The 13,645-nt window shown below is 35.1% G+C and overlaps 2 protein-coding genes across 7 annotated transcripts in view; one reads left to right on the top strand and one right to left on the bottom strand.

The window, feature by feature from the left end:
* Window positions 1-583: 583 nt before the first annotated feature.
* Window positions 584-10,610, bottom strand: dhrs7cb (dehydrogenase/reductase (SDR family) member 7Cb). 2 transcript variants are annotated; one of them, XM_051915555.1, is made up of 7 exons: window positions 10,444-10,610; window positions 9,083-9,239; window positions 5,570-5,682; window positions 3,938-4,148; window positions 3,773-3,865; window positions 3,531-3,692; window positions 584-1,566 (listed from the first exon to the last, which is right to left on the bottom strand). In XM_051915555.1, exons 2-7 carry the CDS (start codon window positions 9,234-9,236, stop codon window positions 1,355-1,357), a joined length of 945 nt encoding a protein of 314 aa, XP_051771515.1. In that variant the 5' UTR covers window positions 9,237-9,239; window positions 10,444-10,610; the 3' UTR covers window positions 584-1,354. The 2 variants fall into 2 exon arrangements, with proteins under 2 accessions (XP_051771515.1, XP_051771516.1); XM_051915556.1 differs by having other exon boundaries at window positions 9,083-9,236; window positions 10,444-10,604.
* A 2,116-nt stretch (window positions 10,611-12,726) lies between these two features.
* Window positions 12,727-13,645, top strand: part of mprip (myosin phosphatase Rho interacting protein) — a 56,132-nt gene continuing 55,213 nt past the window's right edge. For 2 of the 5 annotated variants that reach the window (XM_051914370.1, XM_051914371.1), the window contains exon 1: window positions 12,727-13,536. In XM_051914370.1, the coding sequence (XP_051770330.1) occupies window positions 13,414-13,536 (123 nt within the window). In that variant the 5' untranslated portion in view covers window positions 12,727-13,413. The remainder of the gene's footprint in view (window positions 13,537-13,645) is intronic. The other 3 variants (XM_051914373.1, XM_051914372.1, XM_051914369.1) reach the window with 2 other exon arrangements.

Below are 13,645 nucleotides of genomic sequence, written 5' to 3'. Positions count from 1 at the left end.
GCATTACTTTAGCCATTAACAATTTTCTCATTCAAACAATACTTAAAGATAAGTTTCAGTTGACTGTCTATTAAATAATAACACAATGATATTCCTGTTAAACCTTGTGTGTCTGTGTGTGTGTGTGTTTGAAATGTCCCTTACGTATGGCAATAACACATGAACATTGTAGTTTAATTATATAATGGACATCTATTACATGTATTATTCATATGCTTTATGAAAGCCTGACACAGTGAATTACAGTACGCCTCATCAAGCACATGTTTGCACTGTATGTCTCTGTGTTGTATGGCTGTATGTCATTCATCTGTATGTCTTTGGCTTGAGGTTACTGCCACCTTCAGGTGCAACAGTGCTGGTGTTTTACTCAGATGTGGCCTCTAGGTGCTGATAGTGAGTCCTTCATAGTGTACATGAATTCAGCTTGATTGGGACACTTTTTTGCCATTGAGATGAATGAGGAAAAGTGCCTCTGAATTCATGTCGCTTGATTTTAAGTTTGGCATTACATTAAAACTTTAAAGCATTCAAGATAAGGCCATTGAGCTGTTATCTGGAATAATAATGTCTAATAACAACATTCAAAGGAGTCACAGCACAAGCTTTATTGTTTAAATCTGTATTTTGATTAAAGATCATTTTAAGGGAAGAATGTTGCATTAAATGCCCAGATTAAAAAATAATCTCATTCCGAAACAGAACTTAAAAAAAAATAAACCAAAAATAAAAGCTTTTTAAGGCGAGACACTATAATCAAAACAGTTTTGAGGTCTTCCGTTACATCTTCTTTCAGAGGAGTGGAAATTAAACATCCAAAATGCACATTTAAGTGCACGTTTCTTTTCTTGCACTTTATCTCTTTCCGTCTGTAGATTTCAATCTTTAAAGGAATCAAAAATCTCCACTTCAGCAGCTTCACACAAACTTTACAGTTTTATTCATATCTATATTCTGAAGGTTTGTTCATACATCTTTTGCCTGATTTATTTAACATTTTACTCCTGAAACATGGTGAAAATGCAGTTTTTGACGTGTTTTGACAGTGATAAAAAGAGAAAAACATATGTTGACAAAATCAAAAAAGCTTTTTTCCAGTGTTCAGATTTCTGTTCTGGAAATGAATGCAAATGAGTGCATATATAATTAGATACTACCCTATTTGCATATTTAAACATATCATTTACAGAAACTTGTGATACAGAACACTTGTCTGTGTTTAATCACCTGTGGAAGTATTTGGTGAGATCTATTATTTAAATCTTTACCCTATTCACCTGTAGTGCCTTGCTTTATTTATTTTAACATGAGAAGATCCTCCCTGTCGAGGACACTCTTTCATTGACTTCTCTGTCTATTTCAGCTGCTCGGTCATGGCTCCGTCCTTCACTCCAGCGGCCACCACGGCGAAGAAGCAGCTGGGCAGCAGCGCGCGGATGTAGAGGGCAATCCACGGGACGGGGTGGGCGAGCAGCACCTCTCGGTTCTGCCTGTTCACCGTTCTCACGATCTCATGGGCCAGACTGTCGGGACTCACGCCGTGAGTGTTCAGCATGCTGGAGATGTCTGAAACCAGATCAGAGTCAGTGGCTTTGTTTCAAAACCTAGTGAACACCCTTGCTGCCTGCCAAAAAAAACATGTTCTGAAAACGTTTTGTTAAAGTTCCCATTAAGTTATGGAATTCTGAATGTTCCCTGAACATTCAAAACATCAAGTTTTTTAAATGTTTTAAAAACATTTTTACTTGGTTATATGAACATTCCATTTTATCATTCTTCAAACATTAACGTAACGTTTGAATGTTCTCTGAACACTCTAAAAATGCTGGGTTAAAAACAAACCAAGTTAAAAAAAAAAAAAACTGTTAAAATAAAACAACAACTCAATCGCCGGGTTAAAACAACTCAATCGCCGGGTTAAAACAACTCAATCGCCGGGTTAAAACAACCCAATCGCCGGGTTAAAACAACTCAATCGCCGGGTTAAAACAACCCAATCGCCGGGTTAAAACAACTCAATCGCCGGGTTAAAACAACTCAATCGCCGGGTTAAAACAACCCAATCGCCGGGTTAAAACAACTCAATCGCCGGGTTAAAACAACTCAATCGCCGGGTTAAAACAACCCAACCGCCGGGTTAAAACAACTCAATCGCCGGGTTAAAACAACTCAATCGCCGGGTTAAAACAACTCAATCGCCGGGTTAAAACAACTCAATCGCCGGGTTAAAACAACCCAATCGCTGGGTTAAAACAACCCAACCGCCGGGTTAAAACAACTCAATCGCCGGGTTACAACAACCCAATCGCCGGGTTAAAACAACCCAACCGCCGGGTTAAAACAACCCAACCGCCGGGTTAAAACAACCCAATCGCCGGGTTAAAACAACCCAACCGCTGGGTTAAAACAACTCAATCGCCGGGTTAAAACAACTCAATCGCCGGGTTACAACAACTCAATCGCCGGGTTAAAACAACCCAATCGCCGGGTTAAAACAACCCAACCGCTGGGTTAAAACAACTCAATCGCTGGGTTTGTCCATTTTCAACCCAACTTGGGTTGTTTTTAACCCAGCATTTTTTAGAGTGAATGTTCTGAAACAAGTAACATTTAAAAAACGTTAGATAAACATCCAACTACAGCATTTCAGGGAAAAAAAAAAAAAAAAAACGTTCCATGAATGATGCATAAATAGTGTTTTGTGCTAAAGTTTTAAGAACATTATTAAAGACCAGACAACTTTGAAAAAACATTCTATTAACGTTACCGGAAGAACATTCTGAGAACGTTGCCTGTTATCTGGGCCGGCAGGATCCAAATCACTATTAAACCGTATAAGTGTCTGATTTGGAACGCTCTACATAGACAACAAGTCTGTGCTTCACACAAATATCGACTCACTGCTGATTCCAATAGAATCTGATTTCAGCATGTTAATAAACTGACAATATCATACTCTAATAAACATAAAAAGACACTAATATTGGGTCAATTACTACCAGCTAATCAATACCTGTCAGAATTGAATGGAAAATATTAATAATTAAATATTCTTTTAACTGAGCTTGTCGCAGTGCATTCTGGGACTGCCTTTTCCAATTTGTTATAGATATTTGTTTTCCAGCCATTGCTTTTTCAAAACCTGCCCAAATGTTAAAAAATCATCTAAACATGATTTTTCTTCATGCTCAAATTGTCAGACACACATTTTTTCCTGCATACTTCAATGAAAATCATGAATCATTCTTCTAACTGCTCTGTAGCGCCTGTGCAGTATGATGCCGTATATTCTTGTCTACACAGGCCGCTCACTAAGTTTTTGGGCCAGAGCGAAGGTGTGAAACCAAACAGAAGGTGTGTGACTCAATTACTGTTCATTTTCAGTAAGGTGCGTACTGTGTACGCCAGGAACCAGGTGTATCCAAGGGTGTATGTCAGCATTTTTACTTTACAAAATGAACAACTAATTTTGGTTAATTGCACATTTCTGCTGCTGTATGACAGTGAGTCAGTGACTGGCTGTTACTCACAGGCCCAGAGGGGGTTGGTGGGCGGGGCTTTGGAGGGCGTGGCGTCTTGTGCAACCGCATTAATGAAGGTGTGGCTGATGGTGCTGACGGAGATCCCATACTCCTCCACCTCCGCTCTCAGACAGTCAAAGAAGGCCTGCACCGCATGTTTGGAGGCAGCATCTTCAACACACATTTGATCAGAAGTCAAATCAACTTTAAGGCAAGACACTACAAGAAAAACATTTGTCAGGGACTCTTACAGCAGGTTCGGAATGGAAGAGCCAGTTTCCCTTGGATGCTGTTGACCAACACAAATTGACCTGTCCGTCTAGTGATCATTAATGGCAGGACACCTGCAACAACAATAAGCAGCACTTTAACATTCTTCCTGCCAGCAGACGAACGCCACTGCTACAGCGCTCTACCTTTGGCCAGCGTGATGGGCCCGAAGTAGTTGACATCCATGACTGTTTTGTCCATCTCCAGGGAAAGATTCTGCACCGGCGCTTTGACCTTCATGCTGCTGTTGCAAACCAGCACATCCACACAGCCGTAGCACTCGACAATCTCTGTGACCGCGTCCGAGAGGTTCTCCATATCACTGAAGTCCAGCAGCACCAGCTTGGGTGTGAAAGTCTGAAACAGGAAGAAGTTTAGTAGGAAACCAGATGACACATTAAAGCCTGAAAATGAGCACGTATTTATATATATATAAAGAAATAAAACTTTTAATAACAAATTATATTTGAAAATATATTCAAATAGAAAACAGTTAGGTTAAACTGTAATAATATTTCACAATATTATAATTTTTACTGTATTTTTTTTATTTTTTATCAAATAAGAGACTTCAGAAGAGGCTTCTTTCAAAAACAGTGAAAAATTTTACCAACCCCAAACATTTTGTAGATTTTGTGTGTGTGTGTGTATATATATATATATATATATATATATATATATAATTTTTATAAAATATTTAATTAAACGCACACACACACACAATTAAAATATATTTAAGAATTATTTAAAAAAAAATATATATATATATATATATATATATATATATTTATTTATTTATTTATATATATATTATAATATAAGAAATTAAATATTAAAATATATTTTAAAATGTATTTAATTCATGTTCATATATACAGTATGTGTGTATATATATATATATATAATTTGTTTATATATTATAAATACTTTAAACTTAATATATTTCAATAAACATTAAATAAATAATATATATATAATTTTTTATAACTTAATATATTTAATTAAATATATATAAAATTTATTAAATATATATCTGCAATATATAAAATATAATTATAAAAATATAAAATAAAATATAAAAATAAATATAAATATTATATATATATATTTTATTATATATGAATTAAATATTGAATATGAATTAAAATATATTTTAAAATTAAGTTAATTCATGTTAATATATACAGTATGTGTATATATATAATTTTTTATCAACTTATTTAAATAAACATTAAAGAAATAATATATATATATATATATTATAAATATTTTAAACTTTACATTAAAGAAATAATATATTTATATATGTATATAATTTTTTATAACTTAATATATTTAATTTTATATATATATATATATATATATATACCTAAAAATGAAAATAAATACTTAATTTTGTAGATATTTAGATATCTGTACTGGAGCGAAATAATTTTCTGCTGTGTTCTTTGACCATATTAGTAGTGCTTTTAATCTTTACTGTCTTGTATCCATTACTCAGTATGATTATGGCAAAATAAATGTAGTCAACATGATGTTTGAAACACTGTAGTGATGCAGCAGAGAGGAACAGCGTTTCAAGAGACTCGTGGACATTCAGCTGTCAGGAAATCCTGCTATTGTTCATGACAGAGGAAGAAACGCTGACAGAGACACAGACACGTTTGAACTATAAACACCCTGAAAGTGAAGAGACCGCGTGATCAAAGTGACAACATGAGGCAGTTCGTGTGATTTCTGTCTGACGTTCAGATCCAGTTCTGTGCTTCCATACTCACTTTACTGGGGTCCGATCCACTGCACAGAGAATCGTACAGAGATTCAAGCTTGTCCCAGCTGGGCCCGCACAGAACCAGCCTCGCCCCGCCGTCATGAAACAGTCTGGCACACTCTGAACAACAGCAGACAACAGAGCAAGAGCCAGTCAGAGGATAAAAATACCGGAGAACACAGAGGATACACTGAAAAAGATTGGGTCATTTATTTATAGTGCGTTTTTATATTGGTCTAATCGCAAACCATGGTTTCCAATTTAAACCTGTTTTGTTCAGCTGGACTAAAAGCAAGAACACGCACTGGCTCTCTTTACTAACTGCAGACATTTTTGTGGGTTTTATTCATTTTTTTAGTTTTATTTTAAGCTTTTGTTTATGGTCGTAAAGTCGTTGTCTTCTTCTTTTTCTTCTTTCGCAAATTTGGCACACAGATCTGAACGTTAACCACAGCGATTTTGGAGTCTCTAACTCAATCCCTCTAGCGCCACCAACTGTCCAGAGTTGCACTTATGTTTATGCTAATAACTTTTGAACTGTAAGCGCTAGAAACAAATTTTCTGTCATGAAAAAGTTTTCACCATTTTGAATCTTCCGAAAAACCTACTTTTTTAAACTCGTCCTAGACAGTTTATTCGATTTTCACCAAAATTGGCTCAGATCATCTTCAGACCATGCTGGCACAAAGTTATTAAAAGCTTTATGATAAACCAAACCGTTCTCAAATAACAAGCGAATGAATATGGCGAAGAGCACGGCAAATTCGATTCGAGGCTCAATGCAATAAATCTCTGCAAAGCTTTAGCGTATTGAGACGAATCTTGGTATATGTCATCACAAGCATGACCTGAGACTACATGCAGCGTTTCAGCACATCGCCACCTACAGGTCTGGAGAAATGAAAATGGCTATTTTCGACCAAAAATCATAAAACATCAGTACAGCATACCGTGTTGAACAATACCCAATTTTCCCATATCGGCCATTTTGGGAGTCGGCCATTTTGGGAGTCGGCCATTTTGAATTTTTTTGTTGTAAAATGCTGTAGTTTATGAATGCATTAACATATCTTAATGAAACTCAATAGCCTATGGGTCAATGGAACCATGCCCTGAAGGAACTCAAAAAAAATTGAGATAGCGCCACCTTGTGGTCAAAGATTATAATGAAATAAAAAAATGTTAATATAAAAAAAATGGCATACTGACACCAAACTTTGTATGTATCATTGTCTCCTCACACTGACCACACAACATCAATTTGGAAACAGTGCCACCTATTGGTCAGAAGTGATAAGCAACTTAATCATACACAAGTGATTGTATTGTGATTTTTAAGCTATTTTGAATAAAATAATCTAAAAATGTCTTTAATTACTCATTGTTGCTTGCTTGGCCCCTTAATTGCTATATTTTTTTCCTCTCTGAAATGTTTCACTTTGGTTTTTAGCGACATCGTATTTTTCATTGTTAGTTCATGTTAACTAATGTTAACAAATGGAGTCTTATTGTAAAGAGTAGATGGCCAAAGATACAGAAAGAATGGTAGATGGGCAAAAATTGGAAAGAAAAACATGATAAGGTGTTATCTGCTCGTTCCTTTCAGAGACGAATGCCTGTAAAAGCAACAAACGCTTTCTGATGAGCCAATCACAACACTGCCACAATCCCATCAGTCTCTCTCTGTTGTGAGAAAGCACACAGCTCACTTCTTATCAGTCCTGTGGCGCTCTGCTAATCTTAAACTGCTTTCTTTCAGGCACATTGAGGACTAGTCTTTGCCCTCTATACTGTATAGTTGCTTAAACTTGTCTTGAGAACTAGTTTGACCAACTAGCAGACATAAGAGGAAATCAGTCTCGCTTTTCCAATACAAATGAGACCGATCTGCCTTTTTATGTAACAGACTTTAGGACCAGTCTTGAAGAATTAAAAGAACACTGTCACACTTTATAGAACACAAGCTTACTCTAAACAGTATGCTTTGATAACAAGTCTTGGTAACACTTCACTATAATTTCCATTAATAACAAAAATTATTTATGAGATCAAATTGTTACAAATGCCAAAAAAAATGTAGCATTAAAAAAGCATGATTAGTTATGAGACGTGACAAACAATGGTGTTTGGTGTCACTGATGTTGTGACGTGCCTTGTGCATTTATGTAATTTGTGAAAAACAACATTTTCTGTGAATAACTAAAGGTTTTGAATATAGTGCACAAGTCATACGGGCAACTTTTTCATTGCTTTTTGGTTTTTTGCCATTTTTAAAGACTGTCACTCCGTGCTCACTGCATGTTTTCATTGTACGGAAAATATATGCATTCTCCAAAAGATATGGATAACTCTCATATTGTCCACCATCAGAGACGTGACAGCCTAAAGCTGAACACTGTGTTCTGTGTTCTCCATGGAAGAAGAAAAAAAATGAGAATTTTCTTTTTTATCATGCACCATAATTAATTTTTATTAAGCATCATAAAATGTACTCATAAAACTTACTTACTGAAATTATTAAAAGGTGTCACCATACACTTTAAAAATTCTGGGTTAAAAACAACCCAAGTTGGGTTGAAAATGGACAATCCCAGCGGTTGGGTTGTTTTAACCCAGTGATTGGGTTGCTTATTAATAAATGTTCACCTTTTGATTATTATTGTTTCCTCTAGTAATTATGTGTCTGATTTTTTTGGGTTCATTTTAAGCCAGACATACAGTAATTTTTAAACAATAGTTGGGTTAAATAAAACTGTCCAGCACGATGGTCAAACATTTAACCCAATGGGAAGCAAATTTCAAACTTTTGGTACTGCGGTCAAACATAATCTTAGTGAAAGATCATTTTTTTTGTGATATCAACCTCAATTTTGGAACAACTTTTTTAGACTTATGACTTTGATTTTCTCACTGTTTTAGAGTAAAATGTGTTTTGGAACATATATATTTCATATAAAAATGTAAAATAAAAAATGTTTTGTGCATTTTTCATAACAATAAATGTGAAATTCTATACCTTTTTAAGTTCACTTTTTTAAACTTTTTCACATCAGCAATAATCTGCCAAGCGTCTTCTTTAAGAAGAGACTGAACTGAAGCATTCGAGATTTATGACAGTTTGATATTTCATTTTCAGGTCTATGCTCAAAAAGGTCAAGAAATGGATTATAACCACTGCATAAATATAATTTAGTACCACAAAATCCTTTAAAAGTACAAAATATTAAATAAAAAAAAAAAACATTATCAAACTAAAATATAGTACATTCATTTACTTTAAAAAATAAATAAATAAAAATTCAGTCATTTTTGACCACCACAGAAACAGCACCAGAGGGTTACGGTCTGTTTACTGGAGGTTTCTCTTGGGAACCTAAAATGGTGGCTGTGAAAACACCCTTTTGAAATCTTTAATTTTAGGTGTGTAGCAGCATCAGAACTAGAAAATGAGTGGAAGCCCAGTTTTATACTGGCTTTGTTTAATTTAGTGGTCATTAATAGTCCATTAATGAAGCATTACCACTTCCCATTCCGGACACGGCGTCTGTGATCACCACCACCTTGTTCCGCACCATGGACTTGGACATGAAGCGCATGACCTCATTGTAAACGTAGTAAACCCCAGCGAAAACCACGATCAGCAGGGGCAGCACCATTACAGACGGGACACCCATCTTCTGAAACACAAGAAAAACATGGGATGATCCTGAAATCATGCATTGCTGTCTAAACTGGAGACCAGTGAAAGGTGTGACGAGCACATGCTTTCTGTTCAACAGCGACAGTATCATTGTTTCAAAAGACAATATTTATGGCTTGACTACATTTGAAGGAGTGGTTGATTATGATTTGACTTTTTTAACTTTAGTTAGTGTGTAATGTTGCTGTTTGATCATAAACAACATCTGCAAAGTTACGACGCTCAAAGTTCAATGCAAAGAGAGATATTTTCTTTTACAGAAATCACTGTTTAAGGACTACAACAAACGGCTGGTAGGGACTACAACGAGCTTCTTCCTGGGTTAGTGACATCACAAACCCTAAAATTTACATAAACCCCGCCCCCGAGAACACACAACAAAGGGGGCGAGGCCATGTTGGGCTGCTTTAGAGAAGAGGAAGAATCAACTCCACAGCAACTACATAAATTTATCCACTAACCATTCAGAAACGTCTAAAAGTTGTAACTTCTTCCTGAGTCTCTCCATCAGTGTCGACTCCGGTTTGAACAATGTAAGGCTGAACACTTTCGTCATTTTGGCTGCGTGAGATTCTCCAGCTTTGTTGTTGTTGAGCGACAGAAGCGCGAGCTGTTAAAGCTCCGCCCTCTTCTGGAAAGGGGGCCGGGAGCAGCAGCTCATTTGCATTTAAAGGGACACACACAAAAACGGCGTGTTTTTGCTCACACCCAAATACAGTAGGGGCAAATTTGACAAGCTATAATAAATTATCTGTGGGGTATTTTGAGTTTCATTCTTCACAATTATAAATGCTGTCCAAGTGCCTCTAATGCTTTTGTCATGAGAAATGATTGAATAAAGTCACACAAAAAACACTGAACGGTTGTTAAATCATCAGAGCAGTGACTGACTGACTGATCATCTGTATACAGTAACATGTGTCACTGTTTCCATAAAAGTGGGGCTGAGGAAACGTTCTATAAATAGCTCTCGTCACTGACACTGGACACACAAGAATCTCATATTTGGACATGCATAAAGAGAATAGATGTGATTTAACCAACAAACATTTTTGTAGCAATTTAACAAAACAAGTCCAGCTCAAGCAGCAGTGTCACAGACTGAACCGCTGATATATAGAGCCAAACACACAAAGCCACATGCAGACGACCGTAATCTGTGTTATTTTCAGTGTACTTACAGTGTGTGTAAAGAGTTAAGCCAGACTTCAGTGGAAATGTCTGTTGTTTAAGCAGATTGAAGCCTGTCGTCTCCGTTCATTCGGACGCAGCCAGGGAAACTCGTCCGGATGATCATGGGCTTTTAATAGCACATGGCCGAGAGACCCGAGTGTTGAGAATAGAACTGAAGGCATGTGGGAGGCTTTCAGCTGATCTCACACTGGGTTCCTTCTTTATTCCATGCAGAAAATCATATTTTTACACTTTATTTCAAGCTGTCCTTGTTATACATACATTTGAGTACTGAGTAACATTGATTTACTAGAGGGTTTCGTGTTAAAGTGTTACCTCTTTTATTGATAATGCATATGTAAAATATTGTAAAATGCACCATAGACATGTTATTTATGGGATTACATAAGCAGTGTAAGATGTTCATTTTGGGACACCTGTTTACAAGAAGATTGTCAAGTCAAACACCTTCATCCAGCAAAATATATTCTTGAATGGATCTGAATAAAAAGAAATTGATGTTGTTTAATGAGTTCTCTAGACAGACTCTCTGGTTATGAAGTCATGAGATACAGTATAGATTCAAATATTCCATCAGAGATTATGTTGTATTGAAATGTATATATTTTTTTTTGTATATATAATGTATGTATATATTTTCTATATAAAAAATAACAGGAAAGCGTAGAGAAAGGTTTAAGTTTTTGATTTGCATAATTGACAACTGCATTATTTTTTCTCTTTTACTTCAGATTCTATTTTAATGTATATTCCTTTTGTGCTGAATATTACACTTTGATAAATCATAATTATGACATGTGATTATGACATAATTATGAAACAAAAAGTCAAAATTATAACTTAAAAAGTTAAAATTATGTTATGCTAAGTCAAATTTATGAGATGAAAAGTTGAAATTGACTTAAAGTCAATTATGATATGAAAATATGAAAAGTCACAAATATGAGAAAAGTATGACAAGTCATTTATGACAAAAAGTCGAAATTATGACTTAAATAGTTAATTATGACATACAAGTTGAAATTATGTCATGCTGTCAAATTTATGAGACAAAAAGTCACATTTATGACTTAAAAAGTCAATTATGACATAAAAGTCAGAATTATGACGTGCTAAGTCAAATTAATGAGATGACTTTAAATGACTTAAAAAGTCAATTTATGAGATAAAAAGTCAAGTTTATGAGATAAAAGGTTGAAATTATAACTTAAAAAGTCATAATTATGACAAAAAAGTCGAAACTTTGACTTGCTAAGTCATATTTATAACATGAAAAATGAAATTATGACATAAAAAGTCATAATTATGCCAAAAGTAGAAATTATGTCATGCTAAGTCAAATTTCTGAGATGAAGAGTTTTTTATAACTTAAAAGTCAAAAATATGAGAAAAAAGTAGAAAGTATGACAAGTCATTTATGACAAAAAGTCACAATTATCACATCTGAAAGTTAAAATTATGACATAAAAGTCAAAATTATGTCATGTTAAGTCTAATTTATGAGAAATTATGACTTAAAAAGTCAATTATGACATAAAAGTCAAAATTATGGCATGCTAAGAAAATTTGAGATAAAAAAAGTTGAAATGAACTTTGTCAATTATGACATAAAAATCAAAAATGAGAAAAGTAATTTGAGACAAAGTCAAAATTATGACTTAAAAAGTCATAATTATGACATAAAAGTCAAAATGTCATGCTAAATCAAATTTATGAGACAAAAGGTCAAAATTATGACATAAAAAGTAAAAATTATAACTTAAAAAATCATAATTATGACAAAAAAGTCGAAATTATGACTTGCAAAGTCATATTTATGACATTAAAAATGAAATTATGACAAAAAAGTTAAAATTATGACATACTAAGTCATAATTATGAGACAAAAAGTAGAAATTATGACATAAAAAGTAAAAAATTATGACTTAAAAAGTCATAATTATGACAAAAAGTAGAAATTATGACTTGCTAAGTCATTATTATGAGATGAAAAGTGGAAATTATGGCATACTACGTCATAATAATGACATATAAAGTCATAATTTTGACATTTTAAATTTTTTTATCCAAATAATTAGGAATTAGAATGCCATAATTTCAATTTTTTCCTCATAATTTAGTATGTCATCATCACTACGACTTTTGTACATGCCAATGAGGAAATGTCCTGCATGCTCAGTAGTGACCACAGGGTGGATATCTCCGCTTCGGGACAGTCCAGCTCTCGCGCTCTAAACTCTCGCGAGATAAAAATGAAATTCCAGCAGCAAATCTGCGAGCTCGCGACCTCCCTCCATTGGGAAAGCTCGAGCTGAACTGAGGGGAGAGAAAACAGACCCTGGCTAGCCCTGGAAAACCTTTTAAACGATGCGTTTGTCGCAGCTCGTGGAGACGTAACGTTTGAGAGAAGACATGTACGGTACCGGCGGAGGTTAAAATGTCAGGTTCACGGAACAGAGGGATTTTTAAAGCTCCGCTAGATGAGCAGCGGGAGAGGCTTCATTAGCGAGCTAACTGACGCTAACTAAACTTCGAGCCTGAGAGAGAATTTGCCTTTGGGATTAAAAACCAGGATATACCTCCAGTTTTTCCGTTTTTTTTCATCACCTCCTAGAAGGTCCAGCTTAATTTGTCCGGAGGAACACGTGAAATAATCGCTTTGTTTACCGCTTGCACAATTCCAGCATTGATTCGCGCAGAAATGAGATTAGAGAGTCGCTTTGTGAGGCAGGCCATGAACTCAACCACATCATTAACTAGAGATCTGCTTATATAAACTACTCACATTCTGCTGCTGGACTAGTTCGCAAAGAAAGAAGATATCGAGGCGTAAAGCTGCTGTTACCGATCATGTTTTGTATGTCAAGAATCGGATGAAAGAGCATCGGGATTATTACTGTCTTCTGTCTTCTTTTCATTGCTGGGATTTTTAAAACACGCACAAATAGAGGAATAAGATGTCTAGTGCAAAAGAAAACACGTGTAGGAAATTTCAAGCGAACATTTTCAACAAAAGCAAATGTCAGAACTGCTTCAAGCCTCGAGAGCTGCATCTGCTGACGGACCAGGATCTGAATCAGGTGTGAACGCTCGCTTCAGTCACTCACATCACTTCGAATTGGTTCTGTGAACAAGCTAAGCATAGTAGAAAATAAATCATAATTATGACATATTAAATCATTATTATGA

Source organism: Ctenopharyngodon idella, chromosome 12 (genome assembly GCF_019924925.1).
Source record: "Ctenopharyngodon idella isolate HZGC_01 chromosome 12, HZGC01, whole genome shotgun sequence".
Classification (NCBI taxonomy): Eukaryota; Metazoa; Chordata; class Actinopteri; order Cypriniformes; family Xenocyprididae; genus Ctenopharyngodon; species Ctenopharyngodon idella.
This window is presented reverse-complemented; position numbering and strand designations above follow the sequence as displayed.

What these genes read in the sequence shown, in the direction of transcription:
- dhrs7cb (XM_051915555.1), bottom strand. Translation starts at nt 9,236, where the DNA reads ATGGGTGTCCCGTCTGTAATGGTGCTGCCCCTGCTGATCGTGGTTTTC. An exon ending in CGTGTCCGGAATGGGAAGTG is followed by an intron (nt 5,683 to 9,082) that starts GTAATGCTTCAT and finishes GCTGTTGTTCAG; the next exon opens with AGTGTGCCAGACTGTTTCAT. An exon ending in CACCAACCCCCTCTGGGCCT is followed by an intron (nt 1,567 to 3,530) that starts GTGAGTAACAGC and finishes ATCTGGTTTCAG; the next exon opens with ACATCTCCAGCATGCTGAAC.